Genomic DNA, 17,310 nt, shown 5'->3' with positions numbered 1-17,310 from the left:
AGCTTTTGAAAACAGAAGTTCAAATCACAAGACACATCCAGACTGCCTTTCGATCATTTTTTGTACCTGTCGTTAACAATACACATGTTTTAATTAGACAAGGCTGCGACATTTCTCGCTTTTTTAAAATAGGTCACTGTGGATATGAATAAATGTCTATTTATTAACATATATGGGAAAACTGCAATATCTAAAAGGCATGATTTTCTGAAAAAAGCCAGTGGCATTTATCATGAGACTAAAAGTTGCTATACACACGCACACACACACACACACACACACACACACGGAGGTAAGCACCACAAACTGTATTTCCAGACTTTCTGTAATTTTTCTAAGGACATTTAAGAAAATGCATGAAAACAGATGCTCATTAAAACAATTTCTCTGGTTAAACCACACAAAACTGGAGAGGTTAGTTCAGGCAATACAAGGACAACCTACAGTGGTAGAAAATGTTCACTGCTCAGGCATGTAATTATATAAAACCTGCAAATAGTGACAGATAACCATTGATAAATAACACTTCAATTCAATTCTGTTTTATTTGTATAGGGCCAAATTACAACAACAGTTGCCTAAATGACCTTTTTTTTAATGCAAATTAAAGATTAGAGTAATACAGAGAAAAAACAACAATCGAGACAACCCACTTGGCAACAGTGGGAAGGAAAAACTCCCTTTTAACAGGAAGAAACCTGTTAAAGCAGGAGGAGGTTTAGGGAGGGCAGCTAGCTGCTGCAAATGGTTGGGTGTGAAGGAAGTAGAGCAGGGCGATATGACCAAAAATATTTATCACGATATACATTTGAAAATTTGCGATAACGATATAACTGACGATATAATTGACACTAGACAAAATACTTTACAACTCCACAACTTTATGAGTGCAAAAAACCCCATCAATGTATTTTCACTTAAACAAGCAGCTGTTTTTTATGTGCATTAAAGTTATATAAAAATGTAACAGTGCAAATTCCTTGCTGGCAGTTTAACCAAAAGGCATTTCCAGTGGAAATTGGCCGACATATCCTCAGCATAACCATGTATAATATCCACAAAACTTAAAAAGAGGTTATACACACACAATACGGTAATATTATGTTGAAGCACAGTACGTATCACTCCGCGAGGCTCCTGCCTACGATAGCCGTAATGCTCCGACAATCCATCAAGCGGTGCGGCTTCGTAGCTTAGCAAAGTTGTACTAAAACATTTGACAGATTTTCGAGCACCATGTACCACATAGAACCGTTTCGAGGTCAGTAAACACAACCAGAATTCATACATAAGGCACACGGGATTATAAGGGGCACTGTCGATTTTCAGAAAAATCAGAGGATTGATTTTAAGTGTGCCGTATTCTCCAAACAACATGGTAATAACGACGGCCCGCTAGCATGCTCTACCAGAAATAGTGCTTTGTTGTGTATCTGACGGACGAAAGCTAAACCAGTTACACACCACTGAAGTTGCAGCATTTTTACAAACCAATTCTGGTTCATCTGTTTCATTTAACGATCCCCTTTCGCTCTTCTCATTCTGCGTTGCCGCCATGTGCGTATGTAAACATAGGCACTGCGCATGCGCGTTTTACCCATATTCTATCGCGATATTTCATTTTCCTATCGTTGCCCAAAATTACACCGGTATTACCGTGAACGGTATGATATAGCCCAGCCCTAGAAGGAAGGTTGCAGAAGAGCGCCAGAAGCACTGTGTCAATTTCTTTACAGTGAGTACTTTCAAATTGCTTGTGCACCTTCAGCTTTTTACTCAGTAACAACCTGAACAGGACATTTAGAAAAAAAAACATTTTCTTAGCAAAGATTTTTATTGTGGCTCTGACTGCTTTGATGGATGCTCAGGTTTGAATATTCATTTCACGTCAGGTTTTCACTCATGTAAACATAAGCAACTTGCTTTTAAAGCAGTAGCAGCAGCTTAGAGGACGACTGAACCCCGAGCCGCATTTATCAGGTGGTTGTTACACGCTACATTTCCTGAGTGATGCTGTCGGGTCCCGGCCTGTAGCAGCAGACCGCTGAAGGCTCGGAGGGGCTCGGCCACCCAGGCGGCGAGATGGCGAGCTGTTGATGAAGTGAGGGGTCACTTCAGGGCTAAGTGAGACCTCACACTGGACAAGTAGTCCAGACCTCAGGCCACGGTGGCATATGGGTGTGAAGGACTTGAGGAAGCTGAGCAGGAGTAGGTGGTGGTGGGGAGGCCAAGCTGTCCACTCTGCCTCTCACGAGACCCCCAGCTGTCACAACAGACATTTACCAGGCCTCACACTAAACACCCACCAGGGAGAAGGGGAGGGGTAGCATCCTTCCCCTTTCAAACAGAGGGATGGAATAGAGGAAGGACGGAGGGAAAAAGGAGTGTAATCTCTTCTTCCTGCTCCTGTGATGTCTGAGGAATGCTGCGTTTTGCCCCCGCCTCTTCCCCGCCACTCTCCTCTGCCACTTCTGAAGCCAGGCTGCAAACCTGCTAATTATAGCCGCTAAAGGATGAACGTGTGACCTCAATAGTTATTTTAGGTCTGCTGTGCAAAGAGAGCAGAGACAGTCACAGCAGGACGGGGAAAGCTCCAGCCTAAACTGTCACACAGCAAGACACACAGCTGCAGTGCAGGCGAGCCAAGGTCAGGCTGCAAGACTGTTCAGATACTGGGAGATGACAGCAGCTCACACTGAGCTACAGAGGTTTCTTTCTATTTGGCTTATCAAGCAAAGGCAAATGGATCAGATAGCTCAATAAAAAGGACCTTAAGACACAGGATACTGGCAAAGAAGGAGCAGTGCTCCAAGATCACCAGGACAAAACTGCAGCTTCTGGGATTCATTAGATTTAATTTGATAATGCTTTCAGACTAAAATAATTAGTTAATTATCAGATTAACAGATTTTTACTGGGAAGCTTTGCACTTTTAATTTGATCAGTGCTTATAATTTTAAGACACATATGGACATTTCTATGGAGTGAATCACTGAAAAAATAACTCATGGGTGGATGAGTGTGGCAATGTTTTAAGCAGAGATGACCGATGGTTAGATTTACTGCAGGTTTTACGTTATGGCGCTGCTTTCATATACATGTACATTTAATATAGCATATATTAAATATATTTGCTTTACCATTCGGCTTAATCTGGTTTTACGTATGGTGTGTGTGTTTTAAGTTTCACCTTCCTAAAAGATCTCCTCCAGAGAACTATAAATTCTTAAAATCAATTAGCGAATAGATGATAGCATTCTTTACAAATATGAAATATAAGTATTAAAATAAAACACGCACATATCAAATCCTTATCTGGCGTGGATTTCTAATCCCATGGTGCAAAAATCCATACTTTATATGAATATTTATAAAAATACGGGACAGTGAAATGCTACTACTAAGTACAATAGCAGATTTAGCAGTAATCTCAGGAGAGTTTTCTTCGTCCTCAATTCTTTGCGCACACACTTCTCACTGTAAAAACAACTCCCCTCTGCAGTTGTCTGCTGAATGAATGCCTCTCACACCATCTCTGTACCCAACGTGCTCCCCTTCCAGCATTACTTCCACACCTGAGAGGCTATTCACAGCGTCCTGGTACCACGCGTATCACTTAACCCTGTGTCAAAACACAGGTGTAACATAAGCACGGGGAGCAGGCGAAGGTCCTGAGCTCATAAAGGAATGTGCGTTCTGGGAATAACGCTTTGCATGTACGAGAGGCCCCTCGCTGTGAGCGTGCAGTAGACTACAGAGTTACTGCAGCGAGTAGCTGGAAGACAGCCAGAAACTGACAGACTTGGAGAAGGCATACCGTCACCTCAGGGATCCACAATACGATGAGACAGAAACGTGACTCAGCGGTTATGCTGGGCAGACAGTGAGGAGAGCAGTTTTAGTCATTAAAAAAAAAAAAAAAAAAAAGTAAGTAAACAGGTGGCACTCTTACCATGGTGTCCCGTATATCCGGAATCCCTTTATGGTGACGTCTGAGTCCTGCAGGTACACACAGTTTGTGAGCAGTGACTGGACATTGTCAAAGTCCTCTGGTTTGAGCTTGGACACTGAGGGGAATCGGTAGTAATCCTGCTTGACCAGCTCAGCCATAAAGTCCTTATCGAAGGTCAGCTCATGGTTCCCCGCGATTACTACCTTAAACTCATATGGTAGGCCACCTAGAAGATAGAAGAGAAGCCAGGGAGAGGATGGTGAGCCGAAGTCCCAAATTCACACATAAACCTACACACTAAGCTCTGGTTGGACTTGTTTTCGAGGGCTCCATAGGCAAGACTGTCTTCCTCAGACATTTTTAGCACTTCTGACCTTACCTGAAACAAATGAGCATATACACCTTCTTTGCAAGGTAAGTGTAGTGATATGGGACCTAAGTGATATATTTTTGACCAAAAAATTAAGAAATAGTGACATATATCTCTCAGAGTTTTGCTTATTATAGCAAGTTGGACGTAAGAGCTAAAACTCGAATACGACCTTAGTCTTTTTATTCCTGTAGGTGAAATCTAAAGAGAACCTCTCATCCTCTCACATCACTGGTCGACAGCACTATAGTGTCAAAAGTAAAAACTTAAAGAGACCTAAAGGTCATAGTATGACTAACATTTAAATTGATCTGATCCTTTGAAATTGATTTGTTGTGCGTTTCTGTCCAGATCTTTGTCAAAGGCTTTAATATCCTGTGTCCTTCAGTTGCAGATCTCTGTTATGAGCACAATACGTGATTCAGCCTTAATATTATTCTTCTGCCAAAGCAGAGGCTGAGAAGCATCAAGGTTTATACACAAACCACTAAACCAAGTTTCGAGAAACTTGCAGGAGAGGTGGAGGCCAAACAAAGTGAGAACTCATTAACTTTTGATGCTGATCTGGATCACTTTTTTCAAAACTACCTTTGCTGCTCTCCTAGTGCCCCTCTAGTTGCAATATTAAATCAATGAGAAATGAAAGAAACATTAAAAAAGTTCACTTAAACTGAGAAAAGTTTAAACCTTTTTTCTGACCAATTTTTTTTTTTTTTTTTTAAATTCATGGGAGTTATACAAACATGGCATACACCAAGGCTTGGTACGTTAATTGTGTACCCTGCCTTAGAGTTTGCCCTCTAGTCCCTAGACCGAATAAGGTGTTCTGAGTCAAATCAGATTTTTTTATTAAAGGCTGATAATTTATCTATATCAAGCAGTTTAAGGCTGAACAGCATTTTATTAAATCACACAGTAGCTGTATGTATTTTCCACCTACCCTCTCTCTACAGAAACAGCAATTTATCCCAATAGTTTGTATATAAAGAATACACTTCCTCAATAGCTCCCTGTATACCTAACCCCGAGTACAGATCAGGGTTGGAAAGAAACACAGATAATTGGAGGGAAAAATACCCTCAATTCAGACAGTCAAAGAGGTTACAACCACAGCTGACGGCTCAGTTTGACCCCAACAGACCACCGTCTATCTCTGTAGATGCCAGGCAGCTGGAAAAGGCATGAACCTGAACTAAATACAGAAGAACATCTATTACAATTCTCATCCCCTCATCTTTCAACTTCTGCTGTGCCCTTTTCGCTCTCCTCTGTCGAGGTGATTTGTCCTGGTTCCCCTTCGCCATCAAGAAACTGACTTACTACTTTATTCCAGCTGACTGAGCACTCAACGAAAGGGCCTGGCCTTCATCACCCTTCGACTCACTCTCTATATTTCTCTTTTCCCCCCTCCTGGATTCTGTGTTTTAGGCTTCCTGGTGCTCTTGCTCCAGTCCTCCTTCCTTTGTCTTCTTGAATGCCCTGCGGAATATGTATAGACTAATATGCAGGCTCATTTTGTATAGTCAGTTGAGAAAAAGCCATGAGAAGAATGAGCTCTGAGGGAGCGGCAGTACTCTGCCGCCCCCAAACACAACTATTAAAACAGACAATCTGACCACAGCTAATGATTTTTGTTTTAAAATAACGGATTAACCTCCTGGGGGTTTTCTTGAATTATCTAAAAACTGTTTGGTCTACAAAATGTTAGAAAAATGTTAGTCAAAGTTTCTTTAGCCAAAAAGTCTTTCAGCAAGTTTCATTGTTTAGTTACACCAACCTCCAAAATCCAAACATTTTATGCTCAGTATCAAATAAAAAAAGCAGACGTGCGAGTCTGAGCTAATGCGTGTTTGGCATTTCTGCTTAACAAATTACACAAATTATAAATCAATTATTAACATCCTTCCAGATTAATTTTTGATCATTTCCAAGAGCATTCTGTCAGTTATTGGATCTACTTTAGTGGGAAGGTTTGGATAAAATGAATACTGACTTGTTGCTATGCTAATGAATTCATCCTGATTACTTAAGTACATTTCTTAACACATGCTGCCACACTTGCTGGCTGTCATGCCATATAGTTCTGTCAAAGAGTGACTGTTCATACCTGGTACTGTAGTGGCCTTCTGCAACAAGGTATGTGTCTGGTTTTTGTTTCATAATGCATACATAATTTCAAGCTGTGAACGTTAATATATGGAACTTCAAAATAAAAGGAGTTGTGTAATTGCAGACGTTACACAGTCTAAATATGAGATGAAACACACACAAAAATGACACTAAACGGATGATTGTGCAGCCAGCATCACTTAGTTGTCCAGATGTAGACAGAGGTTTGTATTCAAGCAGGTTTAAGCTGACTTTAGGAGATCTGCTAAACAGGCTCAGTTACAAAAATGGTAGAAATTCAGTGTGTGTAACACTGCAGTGCTATTACAGTTTTATAAGTGAGATGTCTATATCCATCTATAATATGGAGTTTGACAGGAAGGCAGTTGATCCCGGTTTAGTGTAAAATGCTTTTGTGCGTTTCTGTGCTTTGTTTTAAGTGTTGCCAGTTATAGAGGAATGCTGTGATGCAAGCGAAGAGGATAAATTGAATAAAATGCTGAATAGAAAGTCCAATAAAGAGTATTTATTGACTAAAATTGGTTTGGATTCATAATGGAAAGTGAAAGAAAAAAAAATTCAGCATATTGCTCAATTTCTGCAGTGGCCAAGACCAAAACTGGAACTAAAACTAATAGAAAGTGAATGCAAGAGAATAAAAATTCAATCAAAAGACATCAGCTCAAGACAAACAAAAAGTCTGCCACATCCAGCTCAAGTGTGTGTGTGTGTGTGTGTGTGTGTGTGCATGCATGTCTGGAAAAGAGTGTGTGTGTTCTCTAATACTGGAAATGAAAGAATCATGGCTCCCCGGTCTATAGGTTTCATTCCCGCTGCTCTAAATTAGCTCTCGTTGCATCTCGGGATCATAAATTCCAGTGTAAACTTAAATGAGAGCGCCGTCTCTCAGTCCCCCAGCACTAACTGGATCACGCATCCATTTGCACGCTCACACACAACCCAAAGCGAATCATCCGACACCAGGCAGGGAAAATCTGGGGAAAACATAATTACCATCAAACAACTCCATCTCCATTACTCCACTGGGAATTTCGACTGCTTTTTATTGCTACCGTGATACATCTAACAGAGTCCTGATGCTGTGATACACCTAGATTTATTTTTCATTCTTCATCGACAGCCAGAGGTATGAAGGAGAGTAAAAAGATCAAAACAAAACTCTGAAGAAAACCAAGCACTGAAATGTTTTGTCATACCTCTCAAAGAGGCAGACGAGACATTTAAGACGACATCTGCACTATAAAAACGTTTCATTTAGAAAGTGTTTTCCACAGTGCAACACTAAAAATACACACTTTGCCAGGGTTGAACAGGAGTTTAATAAATCATCCTTTTGTCTGTTTCTATAAATTCATCCCTTTAGACATGCAGAGTAATCAAGCTATGCAATTGTATTTAAAAATCTATTCTAATTAGAGCAGAAACAAAAAATATACCCCTATTTAACAAAACAATCGTTCACTCATTACTCAGTATCTAGATATTTAAATATCAGGGTTTCAGCTCAGAGTTGGCTTACCGGAGGTGGTAATCTGTGTCAGTAAACATGACCGGCAATAATACACTCCAGTAGGGATGGGTACCGGTGTCCGGTGCCATGATGGCACCGGTTCTGACATAAGCGGTAGTAACCAGACCGAAAAGCAGCGCACATTTCGGTGCTTTATTTCGGTGCTTTTTTTTTCCTGAGCCAATTCTAGCCAATCATTTTACGTTTCCGAGGATAGTAGGCGGGGCCAGGTACGTGCACGTTCTTTTTAGAGCAGAGCTACAGATTAAAAATGCCCAAGGCGAAGCGGTCAAAGTCTGGCTGTACTTCACAGCAAAAGATGCAAACTCAGCAGCCTGCAACAAGCGCTTTAAGCTGATACTGTGATACTGTCAAAGGAGGTAACACCTCAAATCTGATGAAACACCTGGCGACGCATAGCGTTTTTTTTTTAAAGCCGAGAAATGCGCCGTGTTTGATAGCTTGCTGCGAGACCTCACACCGTGCACATCTACTGCGGGTGTGGTGCCTGTTATCGGACCCGGAGTTAGCAACATCCCCCAAGAACCCGAAGAGTAGAGTCCTGGCCCCTAGCCCTGTCAGCGTAGCAGAAATGATGACGGATGATGATGGCAGCAGCAGCCGTTCTTCTCTGCGTGAGTAGCTTCATGTTGTTCGTGTGTAATTAACGTTGAGTAGGCTAACCACATTATTACATTAATGCATGTAAGGTGAACTAGCAAACAGCGTCGTAGTTACATGCGGCTGTCTTCTTGTTTGATGGCAGATACTCCCTTCACCCTGGCCAAAAGGCTAAAATGACCAAAGAAAAGTGGAAAACAGTTAAACATGAGAGGTTTTTGGACAAAGTTTGTGTTTTTTCCATTGTTTAAGCACTGCTTCCAGCCAAGAGTGATACCATATATGCCCTATAGCTGCAGAAAAGGCTAACATTGTTATCTTTTTACAAAAAAAACAGCTGAACATGAGAGGTTTTTGGACCAATTTTGTGTTCTCCATTCTTTAAGCACCGGTTTGAGCACCGTTTAAGCACCGGCCCCGTTTCAAAAGTACCGGTTTGGTACTGGTATCGGATAAAACCTAAACGATACCCATCCCTACACTCCAGTGTTCTGACTTCCTACTAAGAAGCCAAAGAAAAAGATATATAAATCCCACAGACTCCATTAACATTATTTACCTACTTACTTCCATATATTTTGAGATGAATTTAGTCGTTTTTGATCATGCTAGTCCCTTTCATAGTTTGTCTCTTCAGCTGTCACCTTGTGTGTGTGCGTGTATGTGTGCATGTGTGTGCGTGTGTGAGAGCTGGAGGGTAGAGCAGTGTGCAGCCAGTGAGGTAAGACAGGGAGAGGAGAAAATAGTGAATAGAGATGACGACAATCCAGCATCAAAAGCTTCCCGGCAACTGTTAATTACTAGAAAACAAACAATGGACTGACATCATTGAACCCCAGTGTCTGATTGCAGTGGAGCTTGTCCTAACTATAGCATCGCTGACCTACTCGTAGATACAGTCTATATGGAAAGAATTCACCGTGGTTCACTTGTTCCACATAGCGTCATGTTACAACCTTATTCCAAAATGGATCAAATTCAGTTTTCACCACAAAATTCTACACACAATATCCTATAATGACAAGGTGAAAGAAGTGTCTTTGAAATTCCTACAAATTAAAAAAAAGAAAAGAAAAAAAAGACGTGCATAAGTAGGGATGGGAATTGAGAAGAATTTAGCGATTCCAACTGCATTATCGATATGACTTATTGATTCGTTTCCTTATTGATTCTCACTGGGTTCTCTTTGAATCTCCACCATTGGTAGAGAACAAAACAGAGCAAAGAAACCAAACAAAAAAAACAAACAAATGAAAGCATTTATCCTGTGATCGTTGGAGGGAAAAAAAAACATTAATGAATGCTAATGATGCTATGTGTGTACTGGAGGCATAAAATGTGGATGTTTTACATCTCTAAGATGATGACCTCAAATGCTGTTTAGAGGGAAAAAAAGATAAGCAGATAAAAAAAGAGATTTTTTTTCTTTTTTTGCAGCTTGATTAGGTAATTGAGGTGATTGTACGTTTTTACAGGGAGTGCAGAATTATTAGGCAAATGAGTATTTTGTCCACATCATCCTCTTCATGCATGTTGTCTTACTCCAAGCTGTATAGGCTCGAAAGCCTACTACCAATTAAGCATATTAGGTGATGTGCATCTCTGTAATGAGAAGGGGTGTGGTCTAATGACATCAACACCCTATATCAGGTGTGCATAATTATTAGGCAACTTCCTTTCCTTTGGCAAAATGGGTCAAAAGAAGGACTTGACAGGCTCAGAAAAGACAAAAATAGTGAGATATCTTGCAGAGGGATGCAGCAGTCTTAAAATTGCAAAGCTTCTGAAGCGTGATCATTGAACAATCAAGCGTTTCATTCAAAATAGTCAACAGGGTCGCAAGAAGCGTGTGGAAAAACCAAGGCGCAAAATAACTGCCCATGAACTGAGAAAAGTCAAGCGTGCAGCTGCCAAGATGCCACTTGCCACCAGTTTGGCCATATTTCAGAGCTGCAACATCACTGGAGTGCCCAAAAGCACAAGGTGTGCAATACTCAGAGACATGGCCAAGGTAAGAAAGGCTGAAAGACGACCACCACTGAACAAGACACACAAGCTGAAACGTCAAAACTGGGCCAAGAAATATCTCAAGACTGATTTTTCTAAGGTTTTATGGACTGATGAAATGAGAGTGAGTCTTGATGGGCCAGATGGATGGGCCCGTGGCTGGATTGGTAAAGGGCAGAGAGCTCCAGTCCGACTCAGACGCCAGCAAGGTGGAGGTGGAGTACTGGTTTGGGCTGGTATCATCAAAGATGAGCTTGTGGGGCCCTTTCGGGTTGAGGATGGAGTCAAGCTCAACTCCCAGTCCTACTGCCAGTTTCTGGAAGACACCTTCTTCAAGCAGTGGTACAGGAAGAAGTCTGCATCCTTCAAGAAAAAACATGATTTTCATGCAGGACAATGCTCCATCACACGCGTCCAAGTACTCCACAGCGTGGCTGGCAAGAAAGGGTATAAAAGAAGAAAAACTAATGACATGGCCTCCTTGTTCACCTGATCTGAACCCCATTGAGAACCTGTGGTCCATCATCAAATGTGAGATTTACAAGGAGGGAAAAGAGTACACCTCTCTGAACAGTGTCTGGGAGGCTGTGGTTGCTGCTGCACGCAATGTTGATGGTGAACAGATCAAAACACTGACAGAATCCATGGATGGCAGGCTTTTGAGTGTCCTTGCAAAGAAAGGTGGCTATATTGGTCGCTGATTTGTTTTTGTTTTGTTTTGAATGTCAGAAATGTATATTTGTGTATGTGGAGATGTTATATTGGTTTCACTGGTAAAATAAATAATTGAAATGGGTATATATTTGTTTTTTGTTAAGTTGCCTAATAATTATGCACAGTAATAGTCACCTGCACACACAGATATCCCCCTAAAATAGCTAAAACTAAAAACAAACTAAAAACTACTTCCAAAAACATTCAGCTTTGATATTAATGAGTTTTTTGGGTTCATTGAGAACATGGTTGTTGTTCAATAATAAAATTATTCCTCAAAAATACAACTTGCCTAATAATTCTGCACTCCCTGTAAGTTGGGCCAATTGATTTATTCTTTACCCACACAAACGCACACACACACACACACACTACAGAGCAGCTTGGGAGCAGCTTAAAGTAGGAGATCAGAGTCAATGCTCAACCATCAGACAGTCCGGGTCAGGGGGGGACTCGCTCCTCAGCATCGATCTCCAATGATCTCCTCCAAGAGGCCAAACAGCAGTCGATGGCCCGGACAAACTGCTGTCTCCTCTGTAGTGTGAGAGGAGCAGATAGATGAGGCAGCGCAGATTTTTTTCAAAAAAAGCTGCACACCTACAACAAATTCCTCCTCCATCCCTGAAAATCTGTTCAGATTTAGTTGATGAGACCTCTGTTTTTCCCCAGTTTCGGCTTCAATAATGCTTTGTACCATTAAGATGCCTACTTGCAGGATGCCGCTTCTGCCCAATAATTAAACTGCGTTACGCAACTACTGACCTGGGAAACATTCCATACATTTTAATCTGGATCTTTCACCCTGAGAAACACTGAAAACAATTACTGAACTGCTGTGCCTGACAGATGTAAATGACGGTCTAGTCTCCTGGTCTCACTTTTCCTCTCTGAGACTCTCCTACATCAACAAGGCCCAAAAGTGGCCTTTAAGCCAATATCAAACCTTTGACAAGTACTTGCTTCACATTCATTTGAAGCCATATTGCATGTAAAGCTCACAGCAGAAATGAAAAAGCCACAAGATAAATAAACTACATTGCTCTCATTGTGGAGGCTGCAGAGACCTGTGTGTCATCTGAAGAGCAAATGATAAATATGATTTAAAAAAGACAAAAAAAATACAGCACAATCAAACAGTTTCCATTTGACCATATTATGTACAAGTGTAACGATGTTGAAAACTAAATTCATTTATTTAAAGGTTTTTTTTCCAACAAGCAGCTAGACATTTTCTACCTCTTCCATTCTACATCAGTCATTTGAGTTGGAGGACTCCCAACTACACAAAGTCATTTTCCACTTTGCTCTGCATCGATTCCCCATTATGGCCAATATCTCTGTTTTCACTCTGGATAAACAAAGCGCACAACCACGTCTGCACACGCAGACACACACGCACTGACTGTCTGGGTTGATGGACAACCTCCTGGTGGGGCCAGGTGCTGTTTAAGGGGGGAAGAAATGGGACGTGTAAAAGCCAGCATGAGTGTCTGTTCTTTTTTTTTGGTATGAGTGCATGTATGATGTGTGTGTGTGTTTCAAGGGAATTAAGGGCAAAGCACCTGAGAGTACTTTAAAGAGTCAAGCTGGCAAAGTGGGCGTACTACTGTGACTGACAACCAATCACATTCAGAATTCATAAAGCTGAAAATGCAGACTTTAAAGGTTTAAATGTGTTCTATCAGCTCTGACCAACTTTTAACGTTTGCAGCAGGTTCTGAACTTTGAATTTTGGTTTCAACGCTCACATTCAGCCTTTCACATTTTAGTTTAAAATGTTTAAGATGTGTCTCAGTGTACAAAGTCCTCTCTCCTCTAGTCTCTATCATGTTTAGCAATACTTTTTAGATTATATATATATGTACTGAAACCAAGGTAAAAGAAAGTGTAGCTTGCAGAAACAGAAATCTTAGTGTGGACTGACACAGTGACATGAAAGTAACCCTGGTCGATAAAAATATTTGCAATGTATCTGCAGTCATGTGTTACATGGAGTATAGGAGCAGTAGGCTGTGAACTCAACAGGACTGTGTATTAGGAGTGAAACGAAAATGCATTTTCTATTAAATTCTATTAAAAATGAATTAAAAAATGGATACAGAGTGTTGGAGAAGTGGATCATGCTGCAGGAAAGGGTTGAGAAGTTTCTGTAAACTAGATTTTTATTTGGCTGTGAAAATTGGGTCAGTGCTGGAATCCACTGTAACTGCAGTGAAAACAAACTGACTGCAGCCCCTGTCATCTTTGGAGAGGCACAACTTTGACAGCCACCTTTCAACTCCACAGGGGGGCAAAGTGTTTGATACTCAAAACACAGATTTTGAGGAGTACTACTTCAAAAGGTTTACAAGCTAAAGGTTTCTACACTGAAAATATGATAATAAGTCGTGACAGGTTTATAAATCAACTTTAAAAAAAATAAATAAATCAATGTTTATTCTCTAAAAGTAAACGTCGTTTTCGTTACAGTTAAATAACACCATCACCAATGCCACATGTTCAACATTTTCCATTTTCCGTCCACTTTTCAGCACACAGATCAAACTACTGAAATCAACATTATGTGCTGATTGAACACAAAGTGAGGGGTTTTTTTTAGGCTGATGAACTGTTTTTGCAGGCCATGTTTATTAAACCCCTCCGGCCAGTGAGAAACATTATGTAGGGCTTGACAACACCGTGATTCTGTGCGACAGTTCAGCACATAAGAGCTTGTGAGGGACTCCCAATTCGTCCAACAATTTCCTTCAGCAGTCTTCACTCTACATGCTCAGGTACTGCAACCAAAGTTTAAAGATTCTTTCAGCTGCTCCTTTATTCATAAGAGGTCAATACAGCAGATAGCTCTGCATATTTGATTTGGCAAATTTTTTCGCCAGATGCCCAACCTTGTTCAACCTCAAAGGAATTTGAGGCTATGTCCACACGTACACGGGTATTTTTGAAAACGGAGATTTTCCGTTTTCGTTTTAAAAAATAATCCCGTCCACACGTAAAGGCAGAAATGAAGGAAAACGCTGCTAGGAACATGCCAAAGCAACAGGTGGCGATATATTCCTAACCGTGTAGAAATGTTGGCCAATCAGAAGTCTAGAAGCCTCGGTGGGAAATAGTAAACAAAGCTGGGGCATAGAAGCAGAACCGAGTCGTATGTGTGGAGGGACAGTAACTGTGTGTGTATATGTAAGCATTTAAACACTGCAGAGAGGACAATTAACAGTAACAGTATTGTAGAAATTCATTTCATCGAAACAACAACGTGGCGCACACTGTGACGTCAAAAAAGGCGCACACCTTTGACGCTGCGTTTTTTCTCCGTTTTTCTCGTCCACACGTAAATGCAAAACGGAGTTTTAGAAAATATCCACCCTGGCCGGAGTTTTTAGAAATCTCCGTTTTCACTGACCGAAAACGCCGTTTACGTGTGGACGAAAGGTGCAAACGCATAGAAAAATCTGCGTTTTCAAAAATACCCGGGTACGTGTGGACATAGCCTGAGTCTCCTCCTGGTATTGAACCAGGGAGACCAGGGGGTGTGTGAACTTGTAAGCCACACAGTCATAAAACTTAAAGGTTAAATGTAATTTCAGGACACTGTTCTGGCTGATCAACAGACAAATGCAAACAGTTAAAACTAAAGAAAAAAATAATTCAAAATCCTGAAGTACTATAGCTCAGTCTAGTTAGTGGTACCTAATGATTTACAGTGTGAGAGGCACAGGCATGGAGCGTGTGTGCTTCTACTGAGTGAAACATGTCTATAACATGGGGCCAAAAAGGGTTTCATAGGTCCACAAACCAAGCACTGGCTAACGGTTCTGAAACCACACAACCTGGAACACAAATACACACACGAAAGCTAAAGATTTACCTACAGCATGGGGCCAGAGGGAGAGGTGAAAGGTTAACTGATCCAGGGTGTTAGGTCAAAGGGGTTAAACTGGACACTTTAGCACAGCAGTTGGGGCTAAACAGAGGGGAGGCGGAGGGGTTCATTGTGTTGTCTGGTTAACAGTTAAACATGCTTCAGGCCCTGCCCCCTGCTCTTTAGAGACTTTGCATTTGTGTGTGTGTGTGTGTGTGTGTGTGTGTGTGTGTGTGTGTGTGAGAGAGAGAGAGAGAGAGAGAGAGAGAGAGAGAGAGAGAGAAAAACAATGCATGAATCTAGAACAGCTGTACTGAGCATGTGGGTTAAGTAGTTGAGTACCTAGCCAGTCGTTGAACTTCTTAACTTCAGAGGGCAGGCCCAGCTCAGTGAAGTCACCCATGTGCAACAGCACATCGCCATAGGGCATCTGGATGCCATCTGTACGCGAGTGTGTGTCTGAAACACACACAAACCTGGTGTGTCCCGCTGGCTTGGGAGTGTCATACGGAATAGGGTCCACCCTGAAAAAGACAGAGAGAAAGTTGCTGTCACTAAAGCTGCATTACATGACTGACTGGGACCTGACTAGCTCTTTTTCAGTAACTGAATTAATTACCAAAGACTATTTAGTGATTAATTAGAGTCAGTATATTAATCGCAGTACAATCTCAGTGTGTGGCTGTTTTGTCACCATTTGTGACCATAGCCACATACTGAGATTGTTTGAAGACACTTTACCATCTATTTAAAAAAAAAAGTTAAATTGTCTGTAGGACCTGAGCTTCGACTTTCTCAAGAAATTTCTATTTACCTTGTCATTAAAATAATAAAAATAATAATGAAATTGAAAGTAATCAAACCTGTTTATATTTATTCAATTTCCAATTTTGAAAATGACCATCTGAAAATCTTCTCCCCGTTCGTGATAAAATATAAAGTATTCTCAAAACAAGAATTAAAAAAAAAAGAAAGAAAAGAAAATATATGCTAATTTCACAGCAGCTTTTAGGAGGGACACAGCAGAAAATAGGACGCTTAAAAAGATCATTTGTTTTGCAAAATAAATTACACGGCTCACAGGATAATGCATGTAGCACAGTAAAATCAAAGAAAAGAGGGGACATTACAAGAGTGCCCCCCCCAAAAAAAGGAAAAAGAAAAAAAAGAGTGTAGTTTGGACTGGAAAACAACCAGTTTGCTGTGGCTGATTTCTGCACATGGTGAGGGCAATAGCTGTTTTGTGGCATCAGATTGGCTAAAGAGATGGTGAATTAAGGCATGCCGTGTCCTTTCTATCCATTATCTAAAGAAAAATCACTTAGACCAAAGCCTGGCTGAAAAGTAACTCCTTTATTTAGCCTTTTGTTTGTTGTAAGCACTTGTGTTAAAAGGAAAAAAAAACCTGTATTTTTTTCTGACAGGAGGGAAGGAGGGAAAAAAAAATCGTCTTGTCTGTAATTGAGGTCTACAATGTGCAATCCTCCAGCACTCTGGCACTAGACCATTATTTCATTAGAAGGGATGTCACTCCGTCGACAACATCAGACACATAATCAACACTGCAATCTCCAACCTGACAAGTATGCACACGTGTGCACACACACACACACACATACACAGAGTTAAACTTGCATGTGTGCACAAACATGGCGTGGAAACAGCCAGAGAAGCAGATGAAATCAAAAGGTTTCAGACTGGAGGAAACGCCATTAACGGAGATGGAGAAAATAGGCACTTCTGCACAAAAGAACATCTTATCTGGTCTGTGTGTGTGTGTGTGTGTGTGTGTGTGGGTGGGTGGGTGGGTGTGTGGCTTTACTTGTGTGTTCACATTTTCACGTTTTCTGTGCCACAGAGATCAGAATATTAGACGTGGCCAGCCAACAGACAGCCTGGATACTGGTGCTGTTCCCTTTTTAAAACACTTTGTTGAGTTAAAATGTCGCAGGATTGTGTTAATGGTAAGACAACGGTGAACAAGCTGGTCATTGTCTGTGGCAAACATCTCTAGTGTGCAGTCTGCTGTCAGTATGATTCCAGAAACCCTCTCTAAGCCTCCGTCAATGTCAATTCTCACCCTCAAAGGAAAACCCTACTTATGCACAGCATTCAACCTCCAAAACATTACGAATACCACT

At 41.0% G+C, this 17,310-nt stretch overlaps 1 protein-coding gene across 3 annotated transcripts in view; it reads right to left on the bottom strand.

Moving 5' to 3' along the window:
• The window catches only part of mpped2a (metallophosphoesterase domain containing 2a), a 76,696-nt gene that overhangs the window by 39,180 nt on the left and 20,206 nt on the right, over positions 1 to 17,310 (bottom strand). For all 3 annotated transcript variants that reach the window (XM_031740971.2, XM_031740970.2, XM_039602881.1), the window contains 2 exons: positions 15,512 to 15,693; positions 3,953 to 4,178 (listed from right to left, as the gene is read on the bottom strand). In XM_031740971.2, the coding sequence (XP_031596831.1) occupies positions 3,953 to 4,178; positions 15,512 to 15,693 (408 nt within the window). The remainder of the gene's footprint in view (positions 1 to 3,952; positions 4,179 to 15,511; positions 15,694 to 17,310) is intronic.

Source organism: Oreochromis aureus, linkage group 1 (genome assembly GCF_013358895.1).
Source record: "Oreochromis aureus strain Israel breed Guangdong linkage group 1, ZZ_aureus, whole genome shotgun sequence".
Lineage (NCBI taxonomy): Eukaryota > Metazoa > Chordata > Actinopteri > Cichliformes > Cichlidae > Oreochromis > Oreochromis aureus.
The sequence above is the reverse complement of the archived record's forward strand: the minus strand, read 5'-3'. Positions and strand labels throughout refer to the sequence as shown.